The sequence below is a fragment of the Myotis daubentonii genome, chromosome 1, assembly GCF_963259705.1.
Source record: "Myotis daubentonii chromosome 1, mMyoDau2.1, whole genome shotgun sequence".
Classification (NCBI taxonomy): domain Eukaryota; kingdom Metazoa; phylum Chordata; class Mammalia; order Chiroptera; family Vespertilionidae; genus Myotis; species Myotis daubentonii.
The window spans coordinates 48,519,507-48,538,077 of NC_081840.1; the positions used below are offsets into that span (position 1 = coordinate 48,519,507).

An 18,571-nucleotide genomic window follows, 5' to 3' on the forward strand; every position below is an offset into this window, starting at 1 on the left:
ATGGTTAGGGGTGATCAGGCAGGCGAGGAGGTTAGGGGCGATCAGGCAGGCAGGCAGGCGAGCAGTTAGGAGCCAATGGTCCTGGATTGCGAGAGGGATGTCCAATGGGATTGGGCCTAAACCAGCAGTTGGACATCCCCTGAGGGGTCCCAGATTGCAAGAGGATGCAGGCCGGGCTGGGGGATCATTGTTTATGAAAAACAAATTATTGTATTTTATAAAAAGATGATTTTTCTAATCCTTTTAAAAGATGTGTTCTCTTCTTCTTAAATGGAAAGTAATTTAACACTGATTTGCTGGATTTTTTATGTCTTTGTAGTATAGAATCCATGTACTTTAAATAGTTTTATTCCTCTTCTTGGTAAATGGGAAACACAAAAAATAAATGTTTGCATTTTTATGTGTGAGACAGAATTTTAAGCAGTGGTTAGTTTAAGCAGTCGTGTGCTATGTACAGTGGTAATGCTTGTTAAAGAAACAATGCAGCTTACTTCTTTGGGCCTTTTGATAGGTGGTGCAGCAGGAGTTGTATCTCGAATCACCGGTTCTGTTGGAAAAGGTTTGGCAGCAATTACATTGGACAAGGAATATCAGCAAAAAAGAAGAGAAGAGATGGGTCGACAACCTAAAGATTTTGGAGACAGCTTGGCCAGAGGAGGAAAGGGCTTCCTGCGTGTAAGTCTAACGCTGAATCCTCAAGAAGCCCTGGACTTTTATGTACACTTTAGACATGTACTCTTGTAATACTGCTTGAGAGCCGATGTCTGTTAGAGTGGCAGTAGTGACACATTGTGAACTTTTCTGTTCCTTTTTGCTCTCCTCCTCCATTATCATCATCAGATCTATCCCCGAAATTGCAGACTTAGTTTGGCACTTGGGTTGGAGTGAAAACTCTATAATGATGGCAGGTTAGCCCTGGTGTGGAAGGGAAGGAATATATAAGCAGAGAAATATGGCAAATGATGATACCTGGGGGGAGGAGGAGTTTAGGTCATCATTAATGGACCATTCTGTGGAAGGGAGGTGTAGAAGTTGTGTATAAACCAGAAACTGCCATTCACTACTTCTCAGTACTTTAAAAATTATACCAGAGGCATGGATACCTGGAACAGACTGACAGACCTCAGAGGGGAGATAGGTGGTGGGGAGGGGGACTGGAAGAGATCAGTCAAGGAACATATATGTATAGCCCATGGACAGAGACAACAATGTGGTGAAGGCTTGGGGTCAGGGGGAGGGCAAGGTCTGAAGGGGATAAAGGGAGGGGAATAGGGGGCTTCTTAATAGTGTCAACAGCAATAACAACAAACCCATTCCCCCCCAAAACCATTCTCTCACACATACACACACACACACACACACACACACACACGTGGTGGGGAGTTAGTGTCTAAATGGTAAGTTAAAATATTAAAAAAACTTTTAGGGCAAACATTACAATAAATTTTGTGACTATAGCACAATAATGAATATAAATCTAATTCATAATATACTTAGAGTTAAGCAGGTAGGCCTTTATTGGGTAGAGGGGTTAATCACATTTTCAAACAAAGAAACAAAAAATTATGCAGGTAATATATGAATATGGTTTAATTATGGATTACATATGAACATTCTCCTTATAAGTAATTATAAAAACATAACTTTTCCTTTTATATTTAATAAGTAATGAAATCATTATAGGTAAGCTCTACGTACTCTTTGATCATCCCTCACCTCTTTGCAGGGCTATCTAATCTTTTCAATAGGGTGTATTCCCTTAGTTCTTTTTCTATATGTTTATATAACATGCAGGTAGTTTTAATTAATGCCACTACTTGACAATTATTAGGAATGTATAAATATATTACTATTTTAATTTTGGAAATTTCAGGAAGCTATACCTGCTGTGATTGTGCCAGTGATTTGTAATGTTGTATGTTGTCTCCTCAAAATCTTTCAGGGGTCCCTTCATTATCAATTTTCCACACTTTCATTAAGTTATAAGTAATCTCATTAAAATTTATAAGTAATATTAAGGATAATTTGGCTCAACTCACTCATTTTGCAGTTATAGGAACAGATTTAACAACCTAAACTAATACAAAATAATAATTGAATGTAAGCTGTAATTGAAAAAATAAATAAAACAAAAAATACCATATGAAATAAGAACAAAAATAATCTTTTCACCTGCTTTACTGTTCTTTCTGTTATAAAATTTTACTTCTAGAAGCTGCTTTCATTTAACATTTGCTGTGACATTTTTAAAATCATAGTGTTCACCTCTATGTACAGGTTGTTCACATTATCAAATAAGTACTTGTGGGTTTTTTGTTTTTTGTTTTTTGTTTTTTTCTAGTGTGTCTGTAGAGACCTCTAGTGGCTGATTTAAAATTAAGCACCCTCCATTCAAGTTTGTATGATTGATTTCTCTTTCAGGGAGTTGTTGGTGGAGTGACTGGAATAATAACAAAACCTATGGAAGGTAGGTTGATAATCTTTCCCTCATGTACAGGCTCTGAAGAGTTGATGCATGGTAAACATAGTAAATTTTATTGCTAATAGGTATTTGATTGGGAGAATTTCTGATTAATTTTATGTTCATAGTTCTAAATTATTGTTTAATGAATATGCTTTTCTCAGAAAGTAGAGGGGTTAAGTAGTAGACTGTAATTTAGACTTCAAATGTTATGTTCAGGAAGTTCATAAACTATATTGCTTTGGGCCTTCAATAGCTACTAACTTATTTTTTTATCCTATTTTAAAAACCACATTGCTTTACTTAGTGCAGTTGGCTTCTTTATAGAAATTGATAAGCTGATTCTAAAATTTAAACAGGAATTTAAAGGATTGCAAATAGCCAAAGCAATCTTGAAAAAATAGAACAAAGTTGAGGACTTGTACCATCTAATTTAAAAATTTACTATAAAGTTACAGTAACTAAGACAGTGTGGTACTAGCATATGAATAAACATATAGCTGGATCAATGAAATTGAGATTCTAGAAATAAACCTTTACATTTATGGTGAATATATTTTTTAGAAGCGTGCCAAGATAATTTCATAAAGAAAAAATAGCCTTTCAACAAATGATATTGGGACAACTGGAAGTAAATATATGGAGTTTATATTTTATGACATAGCAGTTCCACTCCTAGCTATATACCCTAAAGAATTTAAAACATGTTTGCCCCAAAACCTGTATATAAATATTCTTGGAAACATTATTCATAGTAGCCTAACTATAATAGCAACCCAAATGTTCATCAACTAATGCATGGATAAACGAAATGTGGTATATTGATATAATGAGACATTATCCAGATGTAAAAAGAAATCAAGTACAGATACTTCTCAACCTATGATGCAGTTATGTCCCGATAAACCAATTTTAAGTTTAAAATATCATAAGTCAAAAGTGCATTTACTACTACACTGTAAAGTATTGATTGCTTACTCACATGATCACATGGCCACCTGGGAGCTGAGCCTCACTGATGCTGCCTTGCTTCATGGGACAGTATCATCCGCATACTGCTAGCTCAGGAAATTCGGATTAGTTTTTACCGAATGGATATTGCTCTCATACCATCGTAAAGTCAAAAATCATAATTCGAACAATTTTAAGTTGGGAACTGTCTATACAGTATAAGGTGGATGAACCTTGTAAACATGATGGCAAGTGGGAAGGCTAAACATACCACCTATTGAATGATTCCAATTGCAGGAAGGTCCACAATAGGCAAATCCATAGAGATAGAAAAAAAAGTAGATTAGTGACTGCCTAGGTTTGACTGGTGGGAGGAAGGAGGTAAATTGCATAAGATCGGATGAGGAAGGGCCAGGGGAAATGGGGAATGATTGCTAATAGGCATAGGGTTTCTTTTTTTTTTTTTTCTTTTTTTTAAAATATATTTTATTGACTTTTCACAGAGAGGAAGGGAGAGAGATAGAGAGTTAGAAACATCGATGAGAGAGAAACATCGATCAGCTGCCTCCCGCACATCCCCCACTGGGGAAGTGCGCGCAACCCAGGCACATGCCCTTGACCGGAATCGAACCTGGGACCTTTCAGTCCGCAGGCAGACGCTCTATCCACTGAGCCAAACCGGTTTCAGCAAGGGTTTCTTTTTGAGATGATAAAAATTTTCTAAAATTGAATCTGGTGATGGTTACACAACTCTGAATATACTAAAAAAAATTTAATTTATACTTAATGGGTACATTACATGGTATATGAATTATATTTCAGTAAAGTTCACACATACCTTATATATATATATAATAATAAAAGCATAATATGCTAATTAGACTGGACGTCCTTCTGGATGACCTTCAGGACAAAGCTGGGGCTGTGAGGGCCAAGCCCCTTGCATGAATTTTGTGCATCAGGCCTCTAGTGTGTGTGTGTGTGTGTGTGTGTATGTATGTATGTTAATGTACACTGCTTGAAAAATTTCCCGACGGCTGGCATAAAAAAAGAAGATATTTTCTGGTCAGTTCTTAGACATTCTAGTCACAAATACTGACTAAACTCTTGAGTCACTAGTTATAAATTTGAACATGCCTCAGGATTACCTGGAAGGTTTATTAAAACAGATTGCTGCACTGGCTGGGTTGCTAAATGATTAGAGTATTGCCTGCAGACTGAAGGGTCTGGGTTTGATTCCCAGTCAAGGGCTTGTACCTGGGTTGCAAGCCCTATTCCAGCCTTGGTCAGGGCGTGTACAAGAGGCAACTGATTGATGTGTCTCTCACATCAATGTTTCTCTCTCTCTCTCTCTCTCTCTCTCTCTCTCTCTCTCTCTCTCTCTCTCTCTCTCTCCTCCCTCTCTCCCTCTCTCTGCTCCCTCCCTTCCACTCTCTTTAAAACTCGATGGGGGTGTGTGTGGGGGAATATCCTTGGGTAAGGTTTAATAAAAACAGATTTCTGGAATCACTCCCAGAGTTCCTAATTCAGTAGGTTTAGGATGGGGCCTAAGTGCGCATTTTTAACACACTTTGAGAACCACTGATTATTATGTTATTAAATTTAACTTCCTCAGAAAGCCAAATTTTGGAAGCTTTTTGAGTAAGCATTTTGGCATTTCACTCAGGCTTCTGTTGTGTTCAAACTTGATTATTTTAAAATATCTTTATACATTCATTGTCTTTGGTCTTATGAAGGTGCCAAAAAGGAAGGAGCTGCTGGATTCTTTAAAGGAATTGGAAAAGGGCTTGTGGGTGCTGTGGCTGGTCCCACTGGAGGAATCATAGATATGGCCAGCAGTACCTTCCAAGGAATTCAGAGGTAATTAAGTATATACTATGTGCAAGATATGTGTCTGTGTGCTAATTGTTGCTAGGGATACATAACTAGGTAAATATTTGGCTTCCTGTATGACAGGTTCACTAGGTAGAGTGCCACCAGAAAGGAGTAAGAGGAGACATTGTTTATGCCTAAATTTCTCTTTTTTCTTAATGAATGTTTATTGATACCTACTATATGCTACACACCAAGGATACGAAGAATGGACAACCTAGTCTTTGCCTTTATTTTTTGACGTTTATTTTCTTTCTTTCTTTTTTTTAATAGTTGGGAGAGGTTGGAGTTAGACAGACTTGGTTTTAATATTTGTTGCATTATTTGGGACAAGTTATTTAAAAGTACTCTGTTTTTATCAAATACTGATATAATATGGAGCACAGTGCAGTGTTTTATCAACCTATATGCTTGTATTATTTTGAAGGATTCTCACAGTTTCTTATACTTGTTCTGATGCCTTATACAGGGCAGCAGAACCAACCGAGGAAGTGTCCAGACTCCGTCCCCCTCGCCTGATCCATGAAGACGGCATCATTCGCCCCTACGACAGACAGGAATCCGAGGGCTATGATTTATATGAGGTATAAGTTCTGTTCTTATGGTCATGAGTGAAATTTAATTTTAAAGATTTCTAGGATCAGGATTTCATGGGTGGTTCGTGAAGTTCCTCATTCATGATCTTTTTTAGAGATTACACAAGGAACATGGTTTGTAGAGTAGAATTTGATTGCTTTATTTTTGTGTAATGTGTTAAATGGGAATAACTGGTAATTTTTTTCTGCACAGGCGCAAAGCTTTTTTTGTACAGAAAGGATAATATTAAAAGAAGTTGTAGGCTTTATTACTATTTGTGTGATAGCTCATTTAGTTAACATTGTTAACTTTGGTTTTCTGCTTTGTAGCTAATTACTGGAATTTCACTGCTTTCTTTTATCCCAACCAAATCTACTTATTTGGACTATTCTGTAAATCCAGATTTACTTAGATAAACAGAAGCTGGAGGAGAGAAAAAGATTATGTACAATTATAATAGTTTCAAGCCTTAAAAAATTTAAAGGGTTTTTTTGGCTTTTAGTTTTTACTGTATTTAAATAATATAGACCTGTATAAATATACTCCAATGATTAGCTTTCCCTCAAAATAAATTTATTAATATTTTTCTACTTTCATTTTAAAATAAAATGACTCTTCATTGTTATTAGTCTATGGCTTTTATTATATGTGATTACATTTAATTTATCTGCATGCTTCTAACTTTATTTTCTTTCTTTTTCTGCCTACACAGCAAGAACTGGAAATACAGGAGTAAATGTCTCCTATACCACTACTTGATTTCATCCTTAAAAATCAAAACAAACTGTGGTATTAATTGACTGTCTTTGATTTATTTAGGTTGAGAATCCATTTTCATGAGCTTTTTTTAAAATAAAAATCTGATCTTTTTATTGTAGTGTCTTGACTACAAATAAAAATGGTGGTATTCATGCTAATACTATATAGGAGTAAGAGATCAATTAAAAAGATTAAATAATGCAGAAAAATCAACTCTCTTCTCCATTTAGTTGGTGAAAGACTTTAATTGAGCTCAGAAGCACACATTTTAACTATTATTTTGAAAATTTTATCTTTTCTTGTGGTATTCATGTACATTTCAGTTAAAGTCGGATAAAGGAAAATTATGTACAATATATTATGTATTCTTTGGTTTATGAGTCCTGATGATGGAATTACATAACTTTGTTTGATAAATAACCCTAAATTTACCCAGATTATGGAAGTATTAATTGGGGCATATGTTTTAATAACTGAAGTGTCAGTTAGTTGTTCTATGTCTGTCAATGAATTTTGAGAATGTGTTTCCTTACTCTTTTTCCTTTTTAAAACTCTTGGTATTCTTGCTAGATAAATGGCAATCATTTTATAATTATGTACATACATTCTCAGCCTTTAGCATTTATACTTTTCAAAAATTGAATCTCCTTGTTGGTTATGCTAATTTCACAGTTATATTACTTTTAATTAATGTAAATAGAAGTTGAACATGTAATTAGGCAAATTGCTTATGTGGCACTTGAATTCATAGATATATTTATTTTTAAAAGCTAACCCTTTTTGTTTTTAAGTCCTCCTTATCTTAATGAGAACAAAATACCCTAAACGATCATTTTGAAATTAGCGCCTTCATAGCTAATTTTCAGAATAAGTTATCATTCTTTTCCCCCAAATTGAAACCAAAGTATAAATTTAGATTTAATGTATTATACATTTGAAGAGAATGAAACTGTTAGCATATAGCTGGTCAGTTGGATTATATCTATTTTTGATTCATATGCTTATGATCATATAGTATTTAAAATGGTGTTTCTTGCTTTTTTCATTTTAATTGTATTTTAAACCATAATTAGCAAAAGAGTAAATTAAATGCTTCACATTTAAAACAAGCACTTTAAAGAAAAAAGAATGATATCCAAAGACCAGCCTAAAACTCTAGCTGACAAATTTTTCTTGTGCCTACATAATTGAGAATTGGCAAAAAAGTCCCTGCATATACAGTTTCTGTAAGAATCCGGCACAATAACTAATTCAAGATGCTGTCTTTAATCATCACTAATAATTACTCTTCCTTCTTAGGTAAAAGTAACTATTTTTAATTTACCTGGATATATTGCAATTTTAATGAGACTTGATTTTTGGGAAATTGTATTAACTTGTTAAACATTTTTTAACTTACTGTTTACTTTCTGTTTGTTTAGCTTTTTATATTGTTAAACTTTTCCTTGTAATGATCCGTTTTACAACTGCTTATGAATAAGCACAAAACTTTAAGAAGCTTTTTATTATTAAAGCTAAATGTAGTTATCTTGTCTGATTTATTAGTTTTTGTTAATATCAGACATCTTTTAAACTTTTATATGTTATTTTAGTTACTGGAAGAAATAGAGTGATTGTACATTAATAAGATGACTTGGTAATTTTTCTCAGTGAGTGACAAGTGTAGGCTGTTTCATCCCTTGCCCATCTTGCTATAATCAGTTATTTATGATGTATTTATTGATTATCTAGACTGTGCTCGATATTCAAAAGAAATCGGACTTCTGTCCTTAAGAGACTAAGTATAACATAATGTCTAAATATTAAAGAGAACTAGAGTATATAATTATTTCCTCCTAGCCTTGATTTGTTATATGGGTACATTCTAAATATTTATTTGGGAATTTTTTTATTTTCTCCATTTTCTTTTTCTTCTGATTATTGCTCTGTATTATTTAATGCCCAGCTTTGAAAGTTACTAAATCATATAGTGTGTTTTTATAGGATATATTTTGCTTATTCTCTATTCTCCTAGAATAATTACTATATATATAGTAATTATTATTACTATATATATATATAACTATATATATAGTAATTATTAGTATATATATATACACACACACACACACACACACACATATATATATACATACACACACATATACATATCTATATGGCCAGATCTTATTTCATACTCATCTTGGTTCACATATATATGATCATATAATATTTAAAATGGTGTTTCTTGCTTTTTCATTTTAATTATATTTTTTCATGTTCATAGAAATATTTCATTCTTAGTTCTTGCATTACCATCTATTAAGGTAACCATGTACTGTGTGTTTGACCATCCCTAATTCTTGACATTAAAGTTGTTTATGTTATTTTAATAACAGTAATAATGAAACATTATTATATACATTGCTTTTTCATATCTTGTATTATTTCCTTAGAATTTACTTGAAATATAAATTGAATGCTTTTGCTAAAGATTGTAAATTCCTCAAGATGCATTTTGGGAAGAGAGAGTGAATATTTTATTAACTAATCTGATATCTTGCTGCCATCAGTGACTATCTTAATCTGAATCTCAGAGTGTAGTGGATTTTAGTACTGCTTAAAAAACAATGTTTCTATAGTATATTATGGTGATAAATTATACTTTAAAAGCTTTCAATAGTTTAAAGATAGCAATAGATTGATAACTAATGAAAATGCATGAACGATGGAAAGTTGGTAGTATTTTTTGTATAATGCATCTAAAATCCAAAAATTTTAACATATTAACATTCCAACATTGAAAATAAATTTACTAAATTATTACGTTTATTTTCCATTCTCTCTTTATTAAATAAATTAAGTTATAGATGTTAACAGATTTTAGCTACTTCACACAGGCTTGATGTAAAACAAGTGACTGTTAAACTCCGCTTCTCTGAGATTCATTCTGAAGATGAGACCTCAGTTCTTTGAGGATCCATCTCTGTCCATACCTTTTTATAATCATCAAAGAATGATTGGGAACCAAGGGCCTTTAAAAAACATGTATTTAAAATGGAAATAATAACAGGTCTGCTTGTGATTGTTATTGATTACATTATCTTTTAATATTGGTGTTATATTCTTGGTTATTCTTAGTTATAAAATGTTAAGGTCTTGGGGGATGGAAAAATATTAAGGTCTTATTTATTGGGTATATTTATGTTTGTGTTTACATATATCTTAATTATCTAATCTTTAATTATACGCTACAGATAATATCAATAATATTTCATTAACATTAGTTATAAAACATAACTGTTTGTTTTTAATGTGTTGATTAATTTAAGTAGTTTTGAGATAGTTGAAATGTAAACAAATGTATTTTAATGTGCTACTATTTATACTTGGATTATTTTATGTTTGTAATTGTTAGCAATAAATTGTAACAGCTATTTGAAATCTTAGAAATTTTTTATGTGTTTTTCTATTAAATTTTCTTCTCTCTCAGGAACATAATTTGATACATACATATACTTCTCCTGCATATTTAACCTATAAAACTAAATACTCAAAACACTAAATTGATCAGTTATCTTGGAATTTTATTATGTGTATATCTACCTCTATGTAAAAGCAGTGGTTCTTAGCCTTTGAGAAGGATCACAGACATTTAAAAATATCAGGTGAAAAATATGAACCATCATCTGAAAGAAGTTGCAGAACCACATTTTCAAAATTTTATGTTCTATTTTAGGTAGTTCATAGCCCTGCCAACATGTTTCCATGGACCCCAGGTTAAGAACCCCTGTAATATTAATGTCCAAGTTTTAGCATATGTTCATATTCTCATGAATGAAAATGTGTGATTATTTCTGGTAGATATTCTAAAATTTCTAAGTTATCACAGAATGAAATGTTAATTTACCAGAAGATCACTTAGTAAGCATTTAATACATATTTGTCTTTTAAGGAACAGTGGAAGTTAATTTATAAACATGTGATGAATATTTTTTTAGCCTCACATGAGAATATGTGGAATTGTGCTTTGTTCCTAATATTTTTCCTATCATTGTTATTAAAATTAGCTAATATACAATATTAAAAACACTGTTTGAATGCATGTATTATCCACATCTTGAGGGGTTTTTTTGTTTTTGTTTTTTTTTCAGAATCATGTCAAAAAGTTAGAAGGAGAGACGTATCGATATCATTGCGCTATTTCTGGAAGCAAGAGGACTGTCCTTATGATTACAAATAGGTATTAACTTCAAGTGACATCTTTCCAATTGCCAATGATATAGATCTTAAAAATTTTGAAGACTAAAATGTTAGAGGATGTGGAGAACTATATTCCAACTGCAAAATGTTCAGTGTCATAGACTCGCAAAAACACTGAGCTGATGGGTCCTCTGAGATCATCGGTTCAGACCCTCTCATTTTGGAGATGCTGAAACTATGAGTCAGCATGGCTTAGGGCAGGGGTGGGCAAACTTTTTGACTCGAGGGCCACAATGGGTTCTTAAACTGGACCGGAGGGCCGGAACAAAAGCATGGATGGAGTGTTTGTGTGAACTAATATAAATTCAAAGTAAACATCTACACTAATAAAAGAGAAAAATGGTAATTGGTGTACGACGATACCCTTTTCATTGGCTAATCAGGGCTATATGCAAATTAACTGCCAACTAAGATTGGCAGTTAACTGCCAACAAGATGGCGGTTAATTTGCATATGTAGGCACAATGCAGGGAGGCGAAAGGGAAAGCAGGAAGAAGCCCCCTGCCACTGACAGTGATCGGAAACTCAGGGGGGAGCTAAGAGCTGGGGGGCAGGGCAAAGGCGGCCCTGGGGCCGCCTTTGCCCTGCCCCCCAGCCATGATTGGAGAATCAGGTGCCTTTGCCGCCCTGGCCAGTGATAGCAGGAAGTAGGGGTGGAGCCAGCGATGGGAGCTGGGCATGGTCGAAGCTGGCAGTCCCAGGAGCTAGGGGACCCTTGCCTGGGCCTGAAGCGAAGCCCACAATCGCGGGGCCGCTGCAGCTGTGGATCCCCGCTGCCCGGGCCGGACGCCTAGGCCAGAGGCGTCAGGCCTGGGCAAGCGGCCGATCCTGTGATTGGAGGGTGATGGGGGTCAATGCCTGAGGGCTCCCAGTATGTGAGAGGGGGCAGGCTGTGCTGAGGGACACTCCCCCCCCCCCCCACACCCAGTGCACGAATTTCGTGCACCGGGCCCCTAGTCATTACATAAAAGGGTACGGTCTTTTTTCTTTTTAGTTTTATTCATTTCAAACAGGCCGGATCCAGCCTGTGGGCTGTAGTTTGCCCACGGCTGGCTTAGGGGCTTATCCAAGTCACAAAACTACTAAAAAATAGTGTCTAGAATAGATTTCATAAATTCAATAGCCATATGATTATATGTGAACTAGAGGCCTGATGCACAAAAATTCATGCAAGAGTAGGCCTTCCTTCCCCGGGCTGCCAGCACCGGCTTCCCTCCAGCACCCGGCACCCGGGCTGCTTCTCTCCTCTGGCCGCCCACAGGCACCAGGGACCCCAGCTGGCTTTCCTCAGGCTGCTCGCAGGCTCCTGGGATCCTGGCCATCTTTCCTCCTGCCCCGGCTTTGTCAGGAAGGATATCCGGAATGATGTCCAGTCTAATTAGCATATTACCCTTTTATTATTATAGATTATAAATTTACTTATGGAGGGTGAATTCATGAATCACTTTTTCTCACTAAGTTTTATTTTGGATGATAAGCATAGCTTTTTTAAAGGATAATTATTTCTGTAGTTTTATTCCATTTTTTTCTAAGTGTTTTGGGAGTTGTAGATAATTTTTCCAAGTAAAAGAACTTTGAACTACTGTTTATTTTCTCTATGCCACTTATTCCAAAATGATAATATGATAATTATAGATTAATAATTTTCAAAACTTTGTAAGTTATGTAATTTTGTAGGACTAAGGCAAAGTACTTACTGTAAGCAAAATCTGCATTAGGTTTCTTACTAATGCATTTAAATATATTTGATTGGGAAGGAGAGAAAGTAAAGCTAAAATGATAGGATTTAGACTTAAACCTACAAGTTTTTTTTAAAAAAATAGTTCATGGATTTTTAGAGAGAGACTTCCATGTGAAAACACAACATTGATCTGCCTCTTGCATGGCCCCCACTGGGGATCAAGCCAGCATGTGCCCTTGACTGGGAATTGAACCTCAGCCTCCTAGTGTAGGAGATGATAACCAACCCACTGTGCCATACCAGTCAGGGCTCTACAAGCCTTTTTAAAAAGAGAATCAGTCATCTGATTTGCCCATTAATTAAATTAAAATATTCACAATATTTTCAAAATATTCAAAATATTCACAATCTAAGAAGCAGTTTTGGCAGGTTTGACAAGTAATCATTTATTTTTTATGCTTAAAATTTTATATTACATCCATTAGACTAGACCAAAAACAATGTTTATTTGTATTGTGTATTGTACTTAGCTGCAATAGCAGTGTGTTAATTCATTTTAAAATTGTGTATCAACACTGGGCAATGGAAATGTTAAATTTTTGTTTTTTGTTTGGTAATACTTAATATTTGTTGGATTAGGCATTTTGTGGGAATAGTGCTGTATACATTATTAATACATTAGAGGCCTGATGCATGGAATTCGTGCAAGAGTAGGCCTTCCTTCCCCTAGCTGCTGGCACCAGCTTCCCTCTGGTCTAATTAGCATATTATGCTTTTATTATTATAGATTAAACTTTTGGTTTTTCTTTAAGTAAATTGAAAAATCATGATAATTTTAAATGCAGTCTCTCTTAGAGCTTTTCAGAAGACAATCAGAAAAATAACATTCCTGACCAGGACAATGACATAGCCTCCTTGTAGTAGACCCTAACAGAAATTTCTTTGATTCAGGTGGTTGTCAATATTTTGATCTGTTTGGTTTTTAATGTTGTACATAAAATAGCATTGCTACCAAAATCAGCATTTAAAAATAACTCAAGTTTTATTAAGCTGAATTTTTATTAAGCTAAAGTTATGCTTATTCATTGTAGATAATATAGATCAGGAGTCAACACAAATTTCCTTAAAGGGCCAGTACTAAGAATTTAGGCTTCAAAAGCCATCTCATGTTTCCGGTCTATATTAAACTCTGCCCTTGTAGTGGGAAAACAGCCAGGAACAATAGGTAATGAACAGGGTGGCTGTGGCTGTGTTCCAGTAAAATTTATTTACTAAAACAGGCCATGGACTGGATTTGGCTTAGAGGCCATAGTTTGCCCACTCCTGATACAGAAAATAATTAAGAAAATGAAAATAACTAAAGCTGCGGTTAGCCTTGGACAGAGCTGGTTTGTACTTTTTGTCCCAATGTAATTATTAGTGGCTATCCCTTTCATTCTGAAAAATGTCCTGATTTCAATGATAACCAGTAAAAATAACCTTTAGCAGCGGTCCCTTCATCCAGAAATACTAGCTGGTATATCAGATTTTTGTAGTATATGTATTTTATAAAAACTATGTATAAAAAAACCGCACCATATACATTTAATTAACCTAGGTTTTTCACCTAAAAGTATATTTGTGATCATCTTGCCAAACCATTAAATATTCTGTGACAACATGATATTTAATGAGTATATAATATGGTATTTATGGATATACTATAACTTATTCAAATGCTGCCTATTTGACATTTGATTTTCTCTTTCCCAATATTGTATTATTATGAACACATCTTTGCAGCTAAGTATTTTTTCTATAATTATTTCTTTCAGATAAATTGTTATCAGTGGGATTGTTGATTTAAAAGTTGTGAAGACTTTTGATGCTATTTCTATTTATTGCCAAGTTATTTTATCAGAAAGGCTGTGTCAGTTTTTTTACATACAACTAATAGTACCTGGGGGTATCCTTTCTCCTATGTTTTGCAAGATGAGATGTTATTTAAACTTTTTTGTTTTTGCTAATTTAATGGGTAGAAAATAATGAGTATGAATATTTTAAAACATTCATCCTTCCATTTGTATTTTATATTCTGTGAATTGCTTATTCATATCCTTTACTCGTTTTTCATTATGTTAGTCTTTTTCTTACTGAATTTAAAAAGCATTATATAAATTAATGATATTAGCCCCCTTTATCCAATATATCATTAACATTTTAATGAGTTTTTCAATACATAGGACTTTTAATTTTTCTATATTGAAATTCATCCAAAATTTTGTCTTGATATTTTTTATCAGTTATTAGAAATAAAATATGAGTTCTCCTGACCTAAATTTATTAGCCTGCAGTTCCACTAGTTGGTCCTAACTCCTACATAATATTTTATTTTAGTAATCTTCATTAGGAAATTGTTCTCTGAGCAGACTTTTTTTTTTAAACCATCTGTCTTAGTCTGTTTGGACTGCTATTCCCAAAATACCAGAGACAGGTGGCTTAACAACAGATTGTTATTTCTCACAGTTCTGGAGGCTGGGAGGTCCAAGATCACGGTGCTGTCTGTGTCTGGTGAGGGCCCACTTCCTGGTTCCTAAATGGTTCTTCCCACCGTGTCCTCATGTGGTAGAAGGTGCAAGGGCGTTTTCTCAGGCCTTTTTTATAAGGGCACTAATTCCATTCATCATCTTGGAATTCTCTCTACCTCAGAGATTGTGGTTGTCCTGATAGGAAGTGATGAGGGACAAAACTAAAAGAATGAGGATGGATACAGAGGGGCAAATTGACAGGACCAGAGCTTGGTGACTGAGTGAATGTGGAGGAGAAGGGAATGCAAGATAACTTTGTGGTTTGGGGCTTGAATAGCAAGAGTGTGGGTATTACCATTTACAGTAATTTGAGTGAAACGACGATTTTTAAAATTTTGTTTGAATTGACTGACTTCGATGTGGCTTTGAGATGTCAAAGTATAGATGCCTCAGTAGCAGAGACACAGATATAGAGCCTTGATGTTTGGATAAAGATTTGGAGTTGAGATCTTGGACCCTGAGGTGTTAAATAGAAGACGACCAAGATTTGAGCTGTGGTAAACACAGAGAAGGAAAATAAAGGAGATTTAAGGTGGAAGAAGAACAATAATATTATTGGTGTGATCAAGAGAAGGGAGAGTTTTGAGAGGGTTGGAATGGTGAATTGCATTTGACACAGTGATTTGTAATGGGTATCTTTGCGTTTTAACTCCATCATCTGATCTCTACTAGGGCAGGAGGAAGGGGGAGTGGAACCCAGTTCCTAGAGACTGTTTGGAATGTATTGGAGGTTGTCCCAGTGATTGGAGGGCGTTTAGAAGGCTGGGGCTAGGGGTGCCGAACTCCCTACGGTGCACAAGACAATCCCAAACAAGCCCAAAATTTTACTAGCACCTCTGCTGAGAATTGTGGTGCCACGGGTCTATTTTGGTTCCCATACTCCATTGGTCACCAAGTTCATAGGACTGTCTACCTTATAAATATCTAGAATTGAGCCCCCCCCACCCCTTCTCACAGCCACTGCTTTAATTGAGGCTCTCACTGTTTCCTGATTGGATTATTAACATAACTTCCTACCTTGATTATCTACCCCACCTCTCCTCCATGACCACTAGAGCTGACTCTGAAGGAATTATATCATGTCACTTCCCATTGCCTGTAGGTTAAAGTCAAAATTTCTTAAAATGGAAAAACAATCCCCTCCAGATCTGTCACTAAGCAAATTCTCTCACCTCTGTATATATCTGGTGCTCTAGCTAGTCCCCCACATTCCTCGGATAAACCTCCCTTTTTTGTAGCGCTGTGTATGTCAGTGCCCAGGTCCCTTTCTCTGGGCTTGAATTTCCCTTTCCTACCTAGAAACCTCTTTCCTTTGAGAATCAGCTCTTAACGCCACCCACTTTATCAGCACAATCAGGCCTCCTTTCTGTGCGTCAGAATTTTTCTGCACACTCTGCTGTCTCACTCACCTGTTTTATTTATTTACATGTTTGTTTCCCCTCTATCCTCCCGAGTACCTCTCAAGCAGAAACCCTATCCTTTTTGTTTCTCTGGCACCCTAGCTATTGTAGAATTAACAGTTCTACTGTCCTAGTTTTGCTTTCTGTTAGAGACCCTTTAGAGCCAAGTGTAGTTATATTGGTAATTAATCTGAATCACACACTGGGAAATCAGTGTGTATACACTTTAACAATTGTTATTTTTTTATTGCAATTGAGTAAAATGGGATACTTACTCTGTGATATAGTACATTAGTGTTAAAGTATTCAAGCCTGATATTTATTAGTAGGCCTAACATGAATCTTTGCTGACATTTGAGGTTTGTGACATTTCCTGCACATTCTTTCTTGACTGGAAGGCATAAATGATTGACAGTAAAGAGCAATTAATAATTTTCCAAGTAAGACATTTTCAGGAACTTCTGCCTTTATTGCTTGCCAGATGAGAGTACAACCTGTTTCTGTGTGTTTAAAAGATGATTTCAGTTTTTTGTTCAGTTTTAAAAAAATGACACTTTTGTAAATTTTGCAAGATTAGCAGAAGCAAAATTTTTGAAAGTCTGCTTTGTTAATTGGTAGGTGCCATATTTGCTCTTTATCTAGACTTTTTATGTGAAGCATACTATTTTTAATGCCAAGTTATATTGTTTACTGAGTACTACCTGTTCCATCCAGCAGAGTAAAATATTAGCAATAATCATTAACAATCTTTATCTTATATTTTTGTTTCCTTTTGCAAAATAGGCGAGTGGTGTGTATAAAGGAGGTTGAAATTCTTGGCCTTATGTGCATAGACTGGCAGTGTCTATTTGAAGAGTTTGTATTTCCTCCTAGTGTCAACGGAAACCTGCTAAGCATTTCAGTTAAGGTAAGAAAACTTGAGTCACATTTTTAGAGCCAAGAATTTGTTAAATGAGTGGAAACCAATGTTTTTGACTCTTTTTTTTTTTTAAAGTTAACTACACGAAATATTTGAAGGATTGTTATTGGCTGAAATGTAAGAAAAAGTATTAATTGATTTATTGATATACTGTACACTATTTTCTGGCAATCCTTGATTGTGTGGAGTGAAATATCAGTTCTATCTACTGATAATTCTAGGGTGCTGATACTTCCTCTTTGGGGAGAATGAAACATTAGTAAATAAAAGGTCTTTTTAATTTCATATGAATACTGTTTTGCTCTAATCTCAGGTACTTCTTGGAAAGATTCCATTTTTTAGGCATTTAGGAGGTTATTATAAATACAATGTCTAAAACACCCATGTTTTATGAAATTTGGCATTTTTTAAAATGCTAAACAATTGAAGTATATAATAATACTTTCAAGTATTTCCTCCCCATCATTTTCTAAGGAATAACTTTAATTATATAGCAGGTAATTAGCAAAAGTGATAGCCCATCTTTTGCTTAGTTCTCAGACTCACTTTACTTTGATATATATATATATATATGTATATATATGTATATATATATACATATATATATGATGTTTTATAAATTTATTTAACCTCTTTACAAGAAACTAAAAATTGTCACTCCAAAGATGGTGTTTTTCCTGAGCAGTAATGATGTTATCTCTATTACTGAATCTATCTGAAAAACATGTATCATAAAATTTAATAGTTAGAGATGCAAGTACTATTATTTTTTAATTTATGTTTTCTTTCATAGAAGTTTACAAATGAAAAAAACTACCATGAAACTATCGTATTTTGTATTCCAGCCTTCCCTCCTTGTAGAGTGTCAAAATGTAGAGTGCCTTAGTAAATGAGACGTAGTTTTCAAGCTAGGAAAGAATGTGTCACTGTGCAGATATATTACAGTTTCCTTGTTTATCACTTCCCTTTCACATCAGTGGTGAGAATCGGCCCAATGTATTTTGCATTATATAAGAATTTTATCTATCAGCCACGGAAATGAAGGAAGGGTTTTTTGATTTGTCAGATGTGATGGTAAATATCATAGCTTGCAAAAAGTCATTATTTTATACAGATAGATGCATACTCCTCCAATTTCATAAA

At 34.6% G+C, this 18,571-nt stretch overlaps 1 protein-coding gene across 3 annotated transcripts in view; it reads left to right on the top strand.

Moving 5' to 3' along the window:
- Positions 1-18,571, top strand: part of VPS13C (vacuolar protein sorting 13 homolog C) — a 196,589-nt gene that overhangs the window by 175,500 nt on the left and 2,518 nt on the right. For 2 of the 3 annotated variants that reach the window (XM_059699561.1, XM_059699560.1), the window contains 5 exons: positions 512-675; positions 2,422-2,467; positions 5,149-5,272; positions 5,754-5,868; positions 6,573-7,728. In XM_059699561.1, coding sequence (XP_059555544.1) covers positions 512-675; positions 2,422-2,467; positions 5,149-5,272; positions 5,754-5,868; positions 6,573-6,596 — 473 coding nt within the window. In that variant the 3' untranslated portion in view covers positions 6,597-7,728. Of the gene's footprint in view, positions 1-511; positions 676-2,421; positions 2,468-5,148; positions 5,273-5,753; positions 5,869-6,572; positions 7,729-10,752; positions 10,842-17,292; positions 17,417-18,571 lie in introns of those variants that run through there. The other variant, XM_059699559.1, reaches the window with a different exon arrangement.